Genomic DNA, 15,273 nt, shown 5'->3' on the forward strand with positions numbered 1-15,273 from the left:
GAGAGAGAGAGAGAGAGAGAGTAATACATGGTGCAGAAAAGACAGAAAAACACTGTGACACGGGTGCCCTTGACGGCTTTAGTGCTTCCGTCCGTTTAAAACCACGTACGGTGAATAACCAATGAGCACTGCAGTGTGCTCACAAAAATCGCCGGGTCCTTACACAGAAGCACTGCAGTACAGACCGGCGACCTGGTGGCTGCGCTTCTGTGAATCCCGGAATAGGAAATAGATTTTATGAAAATTCAGACAATGTGGCTTTAATGGGCGTGCAAGCGACGCCTTTTGAAACATTACAGACTGCCCACACTGTCCCAGACGTTGTTGCAGAGGAGATCGAGAAGCGATCTAAGAATCACAATAGCGAAAACGACAAAAATAACAATGGTAATATTAACAATGCCGCATTAGCGTACTGTTTTACACATTTTTTGGAAGTCATGGGTAATAAATGCATCAATCAGGAAATGAAGCGTTGCCCAGGGGTACATCTTTGCCTATATCCTTGACCTAATGTTAACACGTAACGTGTTATAATTACACATCTCTGATCAGCGATGAAGCGAAACTAGAATAACAGTACGTGTCACCTAGTTCCAGGAAAAGCCCAACTGCAATCTTCGGGATCAGTCTGTCTTTCTTATGCATTGCAAGCTCATACATGCTTTAATGCTGCCAACTGCTCTAACTCGTTTAAGTGCGTTTGCTGCGGGGACGCGCCGATCGCCTTGGTTTGGTCACAGCTTATCGTACATCTTCCGTACATCGTCAGTCGGCTTCTTGTGGCTCTAATATGCTGCAACGTCTTCTCCACCAGTTCAACTGGTGTGTTACGCACAAGGGAACCAACATCACGGAAGTTTGCACTAGTGAAATGTGTAGTTTCAAATGCATTAGGACCGCGGGGACGCCCTCTGAATTTCACTGAAGGGGAGCAATACGTACTGCAGGCAGCACATAACCGGTGTTAAAACCGGCTGCCTCTCTGCCCCTGAGCACCTGAACTAGTCACCAGCCGGACAAGGGCATCCTGTCTGTTGTCATTTTCTATGCAAAAATTATTTTTCGGATATCCGAGAGATGGGAACCCTTTTTTCGGCGCCAGACGACCACTTCCAAGATTTATCAGAGAAGACGGGATGTAAGTGTGGTTCAACAGTGATAACGCCGGGCTTTGTGCGCGTGTCTTATAATAATAATAAGTTTTATTTATATATCGCCTTTCTCACAATCTGGGACGCTTTACAATGCAAACAATGATACAGAAAACAATGCACACGCAGCAGCAACAATAACAGCAGAACAACAACAGGAATGTTACATAGTAGTAGTTACATTATAGCATTCGTGGAATAAATGAGTCTTCAACTGTAGCTTGAAAATGTTAAGAGACTGTATCTCTCGCAGACTGAGGAAGTGTGTTCAGTAGTGTAGGTGATGTCACACAGAACGCCCTGCCACCCACAGAGGATAATCTGAATTTAGGTACAGTAAGAAGTCCGAAAACTTCTGCGACGGGTTTTTTGTGTGTACTGTAAATCCAGATATGGCACTATAGAGTTGAGACATCAGCATTCATGTACAGTGCGTCTGGTCACTGTACGTGTGTGTCACCCTAAATATAGGATCATCTTTAGAATAAAGGAGAGTTTTATATATTTATTCATTGGCTTCAGGCGATATATCCACAAAAAATAGACTTGTTTCATGTAAACACTTTATTTTAAGTACAACCCAAAGGAAACAGGACTCTTGCTTCTTTTCGGGATTGATTATATCCACGAAGATGATCGGTGATTTTTTTTTTTTTTTAAGATTTGGTGTCGATATGCGAACTGTCCATGTCGACCTACTGAACATGTACCTCGTAACAAAACATGTGTCTCTGTCTATTTGTGGGGTTCCGTTTGTGCCAAAATATGTCAATAGCGCACCGTCCACGTCGACTGAACATGTAACCAAACATTTGTCTGTGTCTATTCAGGAGCGTAAATTATAGGTGAGATGGGGGGGGGGTGTTGTTGTCCTCCAATATTCAAAGCCAGCCAATAGCCCTGGATCCCATTAAATTGGTGGAAACCTCACCCCCCCCTCCCAATGGTCAACCCAAAGTTATGCCCTTGTGTCTGTTCAACTTTGAACTATACTTCAGCTGTAACAAATCTATTTTGACAATGAGGTTGCCTATATCGACTGCTCACCTGGCAAAACATTTGTCTTTGTCATTTCAACTTTACGCTGTCTTTCTGTCATCTTAGCACGATCTGTCGTTTGAAGTATAGCTTAAAGCTGAACTGATGGACAAATGTTTTGTCAGGTGAGCAATCGTTATAGACAATCTCATTGTCAATATAGTATTTTCGCGGCTTATGTTAAGTTCAAAGTTGAATAGATACAGACAAATGTTTTGTTACGTTCGGTCGACCTGCACAGTGCACACATCGACATATTTTTGGCGTAAATAATAGGCGCGTATAGGAACCCCATAAAAATTTGTTGTCACTTATATGAAAGGGTATGTTTGGCAAGAGCTTGACTATCACGGCAGTAAAATATTTTAGGAAGTGAGGAAGAGAACTGCCGAATTGCGCAGTTTTAAGTTCAGCTGGTATGTCCAAGGTTTTGTAATGAATAATTCAATGTCTGACTGTATAGAAGAGGTTACAGGACCAACCATGAAAAATAAATGAAGCGCTTCCGTGCCATACCAAGGTGATTACTTCACTGGCAGGTGTAGAAGTAATTGATAGTTTGTGCATTCGAAGACATCATGATGTCTCATGCGCTCCAAAAGAAATGTAGCGCAAGTTACGCGTTCTGTCTCTTCTAGGCTTCCCGAAATCCTGGGTAATGTGCAGTTTCACTTCACTACCGTCTGCTTTAGCGGGGCTGTATGCAGGTTCAGGGGGCTGTTTCCGCTCGTTGCGCCATACCGAATTGGAGAATGCTCTGTAACCAGAGCATTAGACTGCTGTCAAAAAGATTATTTTCTGTCATGCCATAACTATAAAGAGTTCCTTGCAGTCTTAAACGTTTAACCAGGATTTAGCCAGAGACATGGTTAGCTGCCCAAGGGTGTGCACTTAATAACTACTTTTTAGAAAGACAAGTGGATACGTGTGTGTTTGTGGTCCAGGTATACATTACATTGTGGGTACCAAATGTCCCCACAGTGTAATAATAACCGGTTATTTTGATGATTTTTTTCTCAGTCACTCTGAGTTCACAGTGCTGTACATTTCAGGGATCAGTTCTCTAGCTCTCTAGCTCTCTCTACTTGTGACTAATTCATCCCCTTCTTCATGGCCTAAAGGCAGTTACACTACGTACTGATGTATTAATTTCACAGCGTTTTGCGTAACCATGTGAATTTAAAACGGCCAGCTGTAGAAGTTTAAAATGAGCCACCATGAATAATTTAAAGCTCTGGCTTACAGCCACCCACAGGTAAGACTACAATAAAAATTGTGGGGGGGGGGGGGCAGTACAGATTTACCATATCAAATAGACTGCTGTCTTGCAAGTCTCCTGTAGTTTATTATACTTTTTTTCATGTTTATAAATATTTTTGTGGGGAGAATTATGGACTTTAAATGTCATGACATTAGTACATGGGAGTTCTGTTTCTGATAACGAAGTTCTGAGTGCAGATTTGGTTTTGGCCTGTTTTACATTGCAGCAGAATATTCAAATCCATTTTTGCATGACTCATCGGTACCCATGAAACACCTGAGTCAGGATCACTCTAAATAGACATAAGTACAGCAGAATACGTCACCTATTAGCTTGTTAGTTTAAGTTGATCCATCTATTCAGCTCATTTGTATAGCACCTTTAACAAGGAGTTTTGTTGCAATACCCCGGGCCTGTGGTCCCTGGGGAGTAAGCCTGAGGTGATAGAGGAGGGGAGAAACCCCCTCGGAGAGAGGAGGGCCCTGAACCAAAGGGGAGGCCCGGCCTTAACTGGTCAGCACGGGGATGTGCGAATTTACATGATTTAGTGCGAGATAAATTCAGGCAGATGGCGGGACAGCAAAGCAGGCAGGCAGATAGACAAATAGGGGGCTCAGGCAGACGGCAAGCAGGCGGGGGGGGGGGGCACAGGCGGCCGGCAGGCAGGCGGCAGGCAGGCAGACCTGTGTGCAGGCAGGGGGCTCCATCTATCCGGACCTCCGAGTGCTTCACCTCCGGAAGGGGGAGGGAGAAATAGCGCATTAGCAAGTGCAGAATAGATAGGCGACAATGCAAGACTGCAGGGTCCGGCAGGACTGTGTATGGTAGCATGACTCGGGGGAGAGGCGGGTGAGTGATGGTAGCTGTGGGGAAAGCTCAGCTGAAATAAATCTGCTTTCTGGGCAGTGACCTTCCAGAGCGGAATGGATTTTGTGAGCGTGAGATGTTCTCATGGGGAGAGTTTTGTAACATGCATCCATCTTCTGTATTGCTCATCTACTGAGCCTGGAGCAAAGGGTACAAACACACACACACACACACACACACAGTCCACGTATTCGTATCTTTAATGGGACTCTCCATTCATTTCTGTGGGCATAATCCTAATCCCAGCTATGACAACCCTAACCCCTACCCAGCCCTACCCTTAACCATAAGTAACCAAACAAAATACAAGCATTTTTAGTTTTTGATTGCAGTCACAGATTTTTATCAAATGTCCCCACAAGGTAAAAAAACTTACAGGTTTTCATCACATTATGGGTAGATCTTGTCCCAACAATGTAACGATTACAAAACATACTCACACACGGTGGAGGCAACCAGAGTACCAAGACAAAGCCACATTAACCCAGGGAGAGCAGGAGGCCCAACACACAGAGTGGGGGTTGGGATGGGACCCACAACCCTGATGGTGGGGGCCACAGTCCATCTCTGTGACACAAAAAGTTTGGTTAAAATATTAGTTTTGGTTTTAAGGAGCTGTCACAATTTTTCACACCTTTTCTTGCTGAACTGGGTCCTTGGGCCTTTATTTTACATAAAAGTCTCTACTTTCATCCAACCTTCCTCTGAAGTCAGTCTGACAGATTTGTTTCCCACAATCCACCACAGCTGACAGTGTTTTGATATGCAAGTCATCTTTCGGTAAACAACGATGTCATGACATGTTTATGCATCATACATATTTACACGTTTGCTGACATCTGAAGTCTGCAAACACGGCCGTCATGCCGTGAATCATGTTGCACGGTGTCCGCAGTGAGATAACGGATCACCACGGGGACTAGAGAGTGCCGATGTCTCCAGACTGGTTCTGCTTCCGGGCAGCGGACTACCCCCCCCCCCCCCGCCCCCAACCCGGGACCTCAGTACTTTGTCCTGCTTGTTTCCCCAGTTTCCCCGGAGCAGATCCAAATTCTGCACAAGAGGTTTAAGCAGTTGAGCAACGAAGAGGACTTGCTACGGTAATCCTGATGGCTCTGGGGTGAGGGGGAGGAGTCTGTGACTGGCTGGTCTCTGACTCCAGGATTGTCATGACCAAGGAGCTTAAGTTGGTTCAGCGGGGTTGGGCTGAGGCTTGGGGGCCAGTTCAGTGGGTCAAAAGGCTGAGTTATAACTTCTGTGTAGAATCTGCGCTGTCAGCAGCCGGGCACATAATCACCAGGGTTTCAGATGATGAGCGAAACATTTGGCCACATGCCAGCTTTCCAGTACTGATCAGATGTTCATTTAGCTTGTTAAGCAGATTAGTAGTACGCCGAGAATATTAATGAGGCATTTTATGACGCCCAAAAGTTAGTAAGTATAAATTATGTATATCCTTATGTTTAACAAATGGGTTAGACTTTAAACTGTAGAAAGTACTGCCACACCACAGACGTCTTTATACCTTGTTTATCCACAAGATCTCCTCTTATAAAAGTTGTCGAAGCTGAGATGTTCCTGACGTGATATCAACCCAGCCCTCTATGGAGAAACTGCCTGTTCCTTTCATCACAGCCACTTCAGTGTATTTCACACTGAAGTATACCAAACCATAGTACACCAAAACAGTATCATGTGGTGTGCTCCACTACGGTGCGTATCGCACTGAAGTATACCTAACCATAGTACACCAAAACAGTATCATGTGGTGAGTCTCGCTACGGTGCGTATCGCACTGAAGTATACCAAACCATAGTACACCAAAACAGTATCATGTGGTGTGTCCCACTACGGTTCGTATCGCACTGAAGTATACCAAACCATGGTACACCAAAACAGTATCATGTGGTGTGTCCCACTACGGTGCGTATCGCACTGAAGTATACCAAACCATGGTACACCAAAACAGTATCATGTGGTGTGTCCCACTACGGTGCATATCGCACTGAAGTATACCTAACCATAGTACACCAAAACAGTATCATGTGGTGTGTCCCGCTACGGTGCGTATCGCACTGAAGTATACCTAACCATAGTACACCAAAACAGTATCATGTGGTGTGTCCCGCTACGGTGCGTATCGCACTGAAGTATACCTAACCATAGTACACCAAAACAGTATCATGTGGTGTGCTCCACTATGGTGCATATCGCACTGAAGTATACCGAACCATAGTACACCAAAACAGTATCATGTGGTGTGTCCCACTATGGTGTGTATCGCACTGAAGTATACCGAACCATAGTACACCAAAACAGTATCATGTGGTGTGCTCCACTACGGTGCGTATCGCACTGAAGTATACCTATCCATAGTACACCAAAACAGCATTATATGGTGTGCCTCGCTAACCAAATTTAATAAAGATAAATATACACTGAGTTTACACAGATTACTAACTTCCAGGTGTCACAAAACACATCGCATTAATATTTCAGCTGTACTGCTATTCTGCTTATCAAATTGTGGGTGTAAATAAACATCCGTATAGTATGGAAAAGCTGGCGTCTGGTCAAATATTTCACCCGTAATCTGAAGCCCTGGTGATTATTGCACATGCGTGATATAATATCAATTTGATATCGCTCAGCTCTGCTCTGTATCCATAATACCATAGCTATCACCTGTGGCTCCTGCTCTAACATGATGGGATGCCTTCCAGTAATAGGACCCAAATCCGATGATGGCCCAGCGTGTCCAATCTTGCCTCTCAGAGTAAACATTTGCCTTGCTCCTTTGTCTGTCTTGTAGGAGAGATGACTTTAATAACATCCCGGACCTGGCCTGTAACCCAATACGGACCCAAATCATCGAAGCCTTCTTCGACAAAAGGTAGGACACACAACTCCGAGCAAAAACAATGTTGAGGGTTTTCTGACTGACTGACACTGACTGACTGATACTGACTGACTGACACTCACTGACTGGCAGGTTTCCATTCCAGACACCCCATCTGCATGGATGTGTGTGTTTGTGGCACCTGTATGACTGAGGATATACAGCTCTTGAAAAAGTTAAGACACCACTCTATATTTATATAAAAAAAATCTGCATTGATAAATCCTGGTTTAATTCTGGCTCTGCTGCCAGAAGGCCTCACTGCAAGGCAGGCTGCTTCCAGGCTCAGTTTCTAAGACAGCAGTACACAAGAACAAGGTGGAACAGGAGACACTGGCAATAACCAAAAACCAGAAGCAATTTTCTAATGGCAGAGATGTCAACTTATCCAGCCGTGCCCCACAAATTGGAGGATGACCTCAAGTGACCTTCAAAAGGAACGGGAAACATAAAGTGTAGGTATGAAGTGCACTGGTAGGACAGTTCATATCAGGCTCCTAGAAGAAGGACTGAAGACCCATAAAGCAGGGAAGAAGCCCTTCATCAAGGAGAAGCAGGAAAGAACTTGGCTGCAGTTTGCAAAAAAAATTTTACACAGAAGCAAACTCATAAACTGAGAAATGAGTGAAACTGAAACCTTTGCTCAGGTCTCTTAATTATTGCCAGTTCTGTAAGTTTGTGGGTGTGAGGATCCATATCTTTGCTCTGCCAAGGACTGGTGTCCCATCCAGGATGCAAACTGAGACAGGCTTTGGGTCTCCTGAATGATCGCATAAATGGTTTCAGAAGACGAATGAAGGGGAAACACTCTTAGCAAGATAAATAAATCTAGTATAATATCAATTTCTCAAAAAGGCCACAGCATAGATGGATATTTTTATCTAAGCTGGGCTTTAACCACAAACCTCAACCCTGAAACACTGTGGAAAAGCGGTGTGAGTATTATGGATGACTTTGGGTGTGTTTGAACGACGATAACAACAGTGACCCCCACCTGCCCCCCCACCCCCACCACAGGAACTTCCGGCAGAATGCCGTGGGCTCGGTGGAGGAGATCAGCTTCGAGCAGTTCGTCGTGGTCATGTCGCATTTCCGACCAGTGCCGCTGCACAACATGACCGAAGAGCAGAGGGAACGCATGAGGAGAGAGAAACTCCGCTGTGAGCATGAGTGCTGGCATCACCGCCTGAACGTCCTGGTTGCAGATGCACAGAAACTTTAGCCCCTTGTCTCCGCATCTGTATATATGCCTGCTGCTCCTTTTTGAATTACACGCAATACCTTTTAAACGGAGCAGTAAGGACAGTTATAGTGAGAGTTATAAAAGCACAGTTTTCAGTGATTATGAAGGAAGGGGGGGTTGTGGGTTCCAAATGGGCAGCCATTTTGCCCTGCTCTGCCTTGTCATCAAAGCCCAATATGTATTTTTCTCAGGTCCACCACTCTCAGGTCCACCACTCTCAGGCCCCTGCCGGCTGGATTGACACATGTACTTCATCAATTTTGCGACTTTTCAAAGTGCAATTTATCTGTTTAAGGTGTTTGAAATCAGCAGTTAGATCTAGATATTTGTCAATCACTTTTAAAATTTGAAGCATTCTGGATATTAATTTGATTATTACATTCTCAATGGGGCTTGAGAGTGGCGAGTACTGATAGTAGCAGGTCCTGGGAGTGGTTGGTCCTCAGAGTGGCGAGGCCTGATAGTAGCGAGCTTGACAGAGGAGAGTGTGAGAGAGTGGCGGAGCCTGAGAGTGATGTGGCCTGAGAGTGGCAGGGCCTGAGAGCGGCAGGCCTGAGAGATAGATGGGCCTGAGAGTGGCAGGCCTGAGAGCGGTGGGTGTGAGAGTGGCAGGCCTGAGAGCGGTGGGTGTGAGAGTGGCGGAGCATGAGAGTTATGTGATCTGAGAGTGGCAGGCCTGAGAGCGATGGGCCTGAGAGTGGCAGGCCTGAGAGCGATGGGTGTGAGAGTGGCAGGCCTGAGAGCGATGGGCCTGAGAGTGGCAGGCCTGAGAGCGGTGGGCGTGAGAGTGGCGGAGCATGAGAGTGATGTGGTCTGAGAGTGGCGGAGCATGAGAGTGATGTGGTCTGAGAGTGGCAGGCCTGAGAGCGGTGGGCGTGAGAGTGGCGGAGCATGAGAGTGATGTGGTCTGAGAGTGGAGGGGCCTGAGAGCGATGGGTGTGAGAGTGGCAGGCCTGAGAGCGGTGGGCGTGAGAGTGGCAGGCCTGAGAGCGATGGGTGTGAGAGTGGCGGAGCATGAGAGTGATGTGGTCTGAGAGTGGCAGGCCTGAGAGCGATGGGCCTGAGAGTGGCAGGCCTGAGAGCGGTGGGCGTGAGAGTGGCGGAGCATGAGAGTGATGTGGTCTGAGAGTGGCGGAGCATGAGAGTGATGTGGTCTGAGAGTGGCAGGCCTGAGAGCGATGGGCCTGAGAGTGGCAGGCCTAAGAGTGATGTGGTCTGAGAGTGGTGGAGCATGAGAGTTATGTGGTCTGAGAGTGGCAGGCCTGAGAGCGATGGGCCTGAGAGTGGCAGGCCTGAGAGCGATGGGTGTGAGAGTGGCGGAGCATGAGAGTTATGTGATCTGAGAGTGGCAGGCCTGAGAGCGATGGGCCTGAGAGTGGCAGGCCTGAGAGCGATGGGTGTGAGAGTGGCGGAGCATGAGAGTGATGTGGTCTGAGAGTGGAGGGGCCTGAGAGCGATGGGTGTGAGAGTGGCAGGCCTGAGAGCGATGGGCCTGAGAGTGGCAGGCCTGAGAGCGGTGGGCGTGAGAGTGGCGGAGCATGAGAGTGATGTGGTCTGAGAGTGGCAGGCCTGAGAGCGATGGGCCTGAGAGTGGCAGGCCTAAGAGTGATGTGGTCTGAGAGTGGTGGAGCATGAGAGTTATGTGGTCTGAGAGTGGCGGGTCCTGAGAGTGGCGGGTCCTGAGAGTGGCGGGTCCTGAGAGCGATGGGCCTGAAAGTGGTGGAGCCTGAGAGCGATGGGTGTGAGAATGGCAGGCCAGAGAGCGGCGGGCCTGAGAGTGGCGGGCCTGAGAGTAAAGCCTGCAGCCAGACATTACACAGACATTTTGTGGATGTGTTTTCTCGGATTATGATTCACAGAATGTAAACACTGATTGCTGCTTTGTGGCGACGTGTCTGGACCTGTGGGTTTCAATTGTCTTCTCAGTTTCGGTTAACACTACACATGCAAGAGCCAATCAAATCCCTCGTTCCGTGCTTGTGAAACAAATCCAGTTTAATTCTCTTATACCATCATGCTGCCATTCTTGGAAGTTAACTCGGGAAAAATCCATGATTTTCACTATAACCGGTGGCAGACACTGTCATTTTCTGTGTAACTTAAACCTTCTCCAGTGTACCATTCAGGATACATAAAGGAAGAACGAAAATTTGATGAACTCAAACAAACTGGACGGAATCATTCTCTATTTTCCTCGCCAGTCCTGTTTAACATGCACGACACCGATAATGATGGGACCATCACGCTGGAGGAATACAAGCATGTAAGTCGCACGACACCTGGGTGCTTGGCATTATACGAATGCCTCCACTCAGAGTTTCTGACCATTTCTGATTCCCCTGACTCCACAGGTGGTGGAGGAGCTCCTGTCTCGCAGCGGCGCCATAGGGAAGGAGACCGCCAAGGGGATCGCTGATGCCGCCATGCTGGAAGTGGCCAGCATCACAGTGGGCCGCATGGTACCTGTGCAACTAGACGATTGGCTGGTTACATCACACTGCACTAATTCTATTCTGGGTTTAGTCCTTACTGTGACGCCACCCACTGCATGGCTTTAAAGCAGGGGTCTCTAACTCCGGTCCTGTAGAGCTATTATCCAGTAGGTTTTCTGCCCCCACTTGGCTTCTGATGAGCCACACCTGTTCCTGGTATTTACCTGACAGCAGGTGTGACTTATCTGAAGCCAGGTAGGATAGAAAACCTACTGGACGGTAGCTCAGGAGAACCGGAGTTGGAGACCCCCGGTTTAAAGGCTCGCTCATCTTCTCATGGCTCTAGAGTGACCCCTAGTGCTGAGGTGGCAAATAGCACATTCCATGCTAGCATGTTAACGTGCGTGAAGAAGTCCACAGCACATGCAGTGATAAGAAGCAGGTACATGACATAACATTAACCCCCCCCCCAATGACTTTTAAGATAATAGCTAGAATCGACCAATCTAGATGGGGGTGGGGGTCCAATGCACTTTTAAAATAGTTATCAAATCATTTAACAGTGTATAGCATGCTCTGTCAAATCTAAATGGAGACATTCTTATTTCCTCTTAGCCTTCATTACAGTGCATGAAAGGTTTTTCGCAGAAAAAATAAGCATATAACCAGACAGGAGAACCAAAATGATGTTTGTAAATTCAGATACAGTCGATAGGTCCAGTACTATGGACATGGACGTAATCCAATAATGTGTCTTAAACCCAGGTCCACAATGCTTTGCTGGTAGTCACTTAAATCACACGTATAACAGCCCACAACATCATGGCGCGAAAGCAACGTGAATCACAAGACCTGTATCTGAACCCTCCTTACCTTGAAATGACACCCTGGACTTTTCTCCCTTTCAGAACCCTGAGGACTTCTATGAAGGCATCACTTTCGACCACTTTTTAAAGGTTTGCGATTTTCCATTTCGTGCCGCGATGAGCAAATTTGCGTTGATAAGAAATACATGCTTGGTGCGAGAGGCTGGCTGGTTCGCGGCCCCCTGCCACGCACACATGCCCTAACTCCCCACGCCTCAACTTTCCAGATCCTGAAAGACATTGAGATCGAAACAAAGATGCACATCCGCTTCCAGAACAATGCCTGTGCGCTGTGTTAATGAGCTCATCTCCTCCCTGGCCGCATATCCAGCTCCGGCACTCACATGGTCTCCCAAGATTTGCAAATGGGCAAGTAGACTTTTACAAGCAAAACAAATAGGAAAAAAAACATCAGTGATGTTTTCTAGAATGTAATTCTAGAATGTACCTTTTTTGACCTTGTTACTCAAATTAATACCCATATATTCACACATCTATGCAGATCTAGAATTGACCAAATATACTTAGTGAATACGGATGCAACTCTATTAACACTGTAGTCTATGTGATGCCTAGAGATGCTCAAAAAAGTAAATAATACAGAAATATGCAATAATATGCACGTAATGTACTTGCTGGTGCCTGTTTCCATTGCCCTAAATTTAGATGCACGCACACTATGCAGTATTCTACTATGTGCAATAAGACGGATGTTGTCACCAGCATACAAATATCAGTCACACATTAAATGGCATGAGAACTATATGAGTAAACACTGTTGGGTTTCCATATATATTGTCATATACACATCCCCATGAAAAGCCTATATATTTGCATGGAAATACCTGCACACATCAATTATTAAGACTAGAAGGGGAAAGATATAGGCCTATTGGCCATAACATTAAAACCACCACTGACCCACTGAGGCATGGGTTCCGCAATACCTCTGAAGGTGTCCTGTGGCATCTGAAACCAAGATATTAGCAGAAGATCCTTTAAGTCCTGTAAGTTGTGAGGACTCCATGTATTGGACTTGTTTCTCCAGAACATCACCACGAATGCCGCAATCAGACTGAGATCTGATGAATTTGGAGGCCAAGTCAACTCCTCGAACCTTTTTTCATGTTCCTCAATCCATTCCTAGACATTTTTTTTTGCAGGGTGGCAGGGTGGATTATCCCGTTGAAAGAGGACATCGAGGAATACTGTTGCCATGAAGCGGTGTACCTGGTTATTTAGGTGGTATGTGTCAAGGTAGCATCCACATGAATGTCTAGACCCAAGGTTTCCTAGCAGAACATTGGCCAGAGGATCACGCTGCCTCTGTCAGCTTGCTTTCTTCCCAAAATGCGCAGTGTTGCCATTTCATCCCCACACACACATCCAGCCCACATGATGCAACAGAAAATGTGACTCATCAGACCAGACCACCTTCTCCCATTGCCCCTTGATCCAGTTCAGACTCTCACATGTTGTAGGCGCTTTCAGAGGTGGACAGGGATCAGTATGCGCACTCTGACTGGTCTGCCCCAAACTCAGCAAGCTGCAATGCACTGAGTGTTCTGGCACCTGTCTGTCATAGGCAGCATTAACTTTTTCTAAAACTACAGTAGCTCTCCTGTGGGATCGGACTAGGCAGGCTATCCTTTGCTCCCCACGCTCATCAATGAGCCTTGGGCACCATTGACCCCATTGCCAGTTCACTGTTTGGCCTTCCTTGGCCTTCCTACTGACCACTGCATGCTGGGAACATCCAACAAGACCTACCGGTCTGCAGATGCTTTGATCCATTCGTCTAGCCATCGCATTTTGCCTCTTAGATCCCTACACTTCCTCATTTTCTTGCTTCCAACGCATCAACTTCAAGAACTGACTGTTCCCTCGCATAAATAACATAAATAACCCTCGTCAGGTGCCATTTTAGAAAGATAACCAGTGTTAATCATTTCACCTGTCAGTGGTTTTAATGTTATGATTGACCGGTGTATATTCCAGGAATATTGTCAGGAATAAAGACATTGTGGTTCTCTCCATGCATGTTTCACGTCCAGGTTCCATCACACGTGTCAGCAAGCCCGTGGAGCAGTGTTTAGGGCTGTGACCTATGAGCACGGCCATCTAAGCTCTTTACATTACGTTCTATGAGTAATCAGTCATGTTAAATGCGAGCTTCAGCTAAGTAACAAAAATCAATACCATCGCACAACTTTCGGTGCCAGTCAGCCTGTCAGGGGTTAACAGATACAGTGTTAAACAATATTCTGAGAGGTTTTTTTTTTTGTCATTTTGGAGACCTGCATTGAAGTTACCTCCTTCCAAATCAAACATAGGGACTGTTATTTAAAAATCTCTGTGTTTTGCTGAGAACAGTAATCTTAAGCCTTCCCAAAATGTTAGTGGCCTGTATGGTATGACTGAATGCAGAAACGTCTTCATACTGGGTTAGTGTGGAGCTGCAGTTCTACACGCGCAGACTAGCACCTGTTTGATCTGGGTATCGCTGACTTTTTATTTTTTTTCTCCTCTTTTGTTTGTTAGTATTGCCCTCTAGTGGTTTTCATGTGTATGACAGACATTCTCTGGAACGTCTACAAAGAGCAGAAATATCTTTTTAAACTTTCTCTTAGAAAAAGAGCTGTTAGGTCCTCTTACTTTGGTATAAATTCCAACTGTGCCTTCCATAATAGCTTGTTTTTATCGACAAGTGTTTGCATGTGAATGAACACAATATATTTGTCGAATAAAATATTTAAAACCTATTGTCACAATTTTTTCTTTTTTTCCCCTTAGTTTTCCTTGCATGGTTCCCGAATTCCGCTTGAAACGTCAAACACATCATATAGAGGTGGCCTTGGGCTTAATGGAGAGGGAAGGACAGGCAAATGGCCTGGAATCTGCCAGTAGGCTCATACATGCACAAATGCCACAACAAGCTATTTAAAGTGAGTATGACATATGTGTGATTAAAGTTGAAAGAGCGGGCCCAGTCACAGGGTGGGGCATGTTCAAGATCTAATGACAACAAACACCCCCCCCATCCTGCAAAACCAGGGGATCCCAGCATGTTGATGTCGGTGAACCAGTCTGCGTCAAGCAAAAATTTCATGAACTTGGGGGGGAGGGCGGGGGGACAATGTGTACAGGAATACAGGACAAATCGTGTATTTTTGTGGATCAATATGGGACGTAGCATTTAATTTTTTAATTATCTCATCCTATATGAGATGGTTGGCAACTCTAGCCTCAGTGTTCCACAGCCTGGTAGAATATTGCCCGTGGACTGAAAGTGGATCGGGGGTTTGGAACCCATAACATAAATCGCCTCAACCCAAATCAAGTACCTCTCAGGTTGATGTTGACAATCACCCTTGAGTCACACAGGACTAAAATATGAAAAGATCAACAATGATCCCATGACAGAAACCTATAGCCGTCTGACCAATCGTCTAACCGGTTACCCGTTTCATTAAACCAGTTATAGGAGGCAAATTTCCCGTAAATGACTTGTAG

At 45.9% G+C, this 15,273-nt stretch overlaps 1 protein-coding gene across 2 annotated transcripts; it reads left to right on the forward strand.

Annotated features, from left to right (window-relative positions):
- Positions 1 to 230: 230 nt before the first annotated feature.
- On the forward strand, positions 231 to 14,522 carry tescb (tescalcin b). 2 transcript variants are annotated; one of them, XM_049020614.1, is made up of 8 exons: positions 235 to 1,141; positions 5,351 to 5,420; positions 7,133 to 7,213; positions 8,237 to 8,379; positions 10,664 to 10,725; positions 10,814 to 10,921; positions 11,803 to 11,850; positions 11,988 to 14,522. In XM_049020614.1, exons 1-8 carry the CDS (start codon positions 1,081 to 1,083, stop codon positions 12,057 to 12,059), a joined length of 645 nt encoding a protein of 214 aa, XP_048876571.1. In that variant the 5' UTR covers positions 235 to 1,080; the 3' UTR covers positions 12,060 to 14,522. The 2 variants fall into 2 exon arrangements, with proteins under 2 accessions (XP_048876572.1, XP_048876571.1); XM_049020615.1 differs by lacking the exon at positions 5,351 to 5,420 and having other exon boundaries at positions 231 to 1,141.
- Positions 14,523 to 15,273: the final 751 nt, after the last annotated feature.

This window comes from Brienomyrus brachyistius, chromosome 7 (genome assembly GCF_023856365.1).
Source record: "Brienomyrus brachyistius isolate T26 chromosome 7, BBRACH_0.4, whole genome shotgun sequence".
NCBI classification, from domain to species: domain Eukaryota; kingdom Metazoa; phylum Chordata; class Actinopteri; order Osteoglossiformes; family Mormyridae; genus Brienomyrus; species Brienomyrus brachyistius.

Coding starts and splice junctions, on each gene's coding strand:
- tescb (XM_049020614.1), top strand. CDS start 1,081: ATGGGAACCCTTTTTTCGGCGCCAGACGACCACTTCCAAGATTTATCA. Junction 1,142..5,350: donor TTTATCAGAGAAGACGGGAT/GTAAGTGTGGTT, acceptor TTGTTTCCCCAG/TTTCCCCGGAGCAGATCCAA. Junction 10,922..11,802: donor GCATCACAGTGGGCCGCATG/GTACCTGTGCAA, acceptor TCTCCCTTTCAG/AACCCTGAGGACTTCTATGA.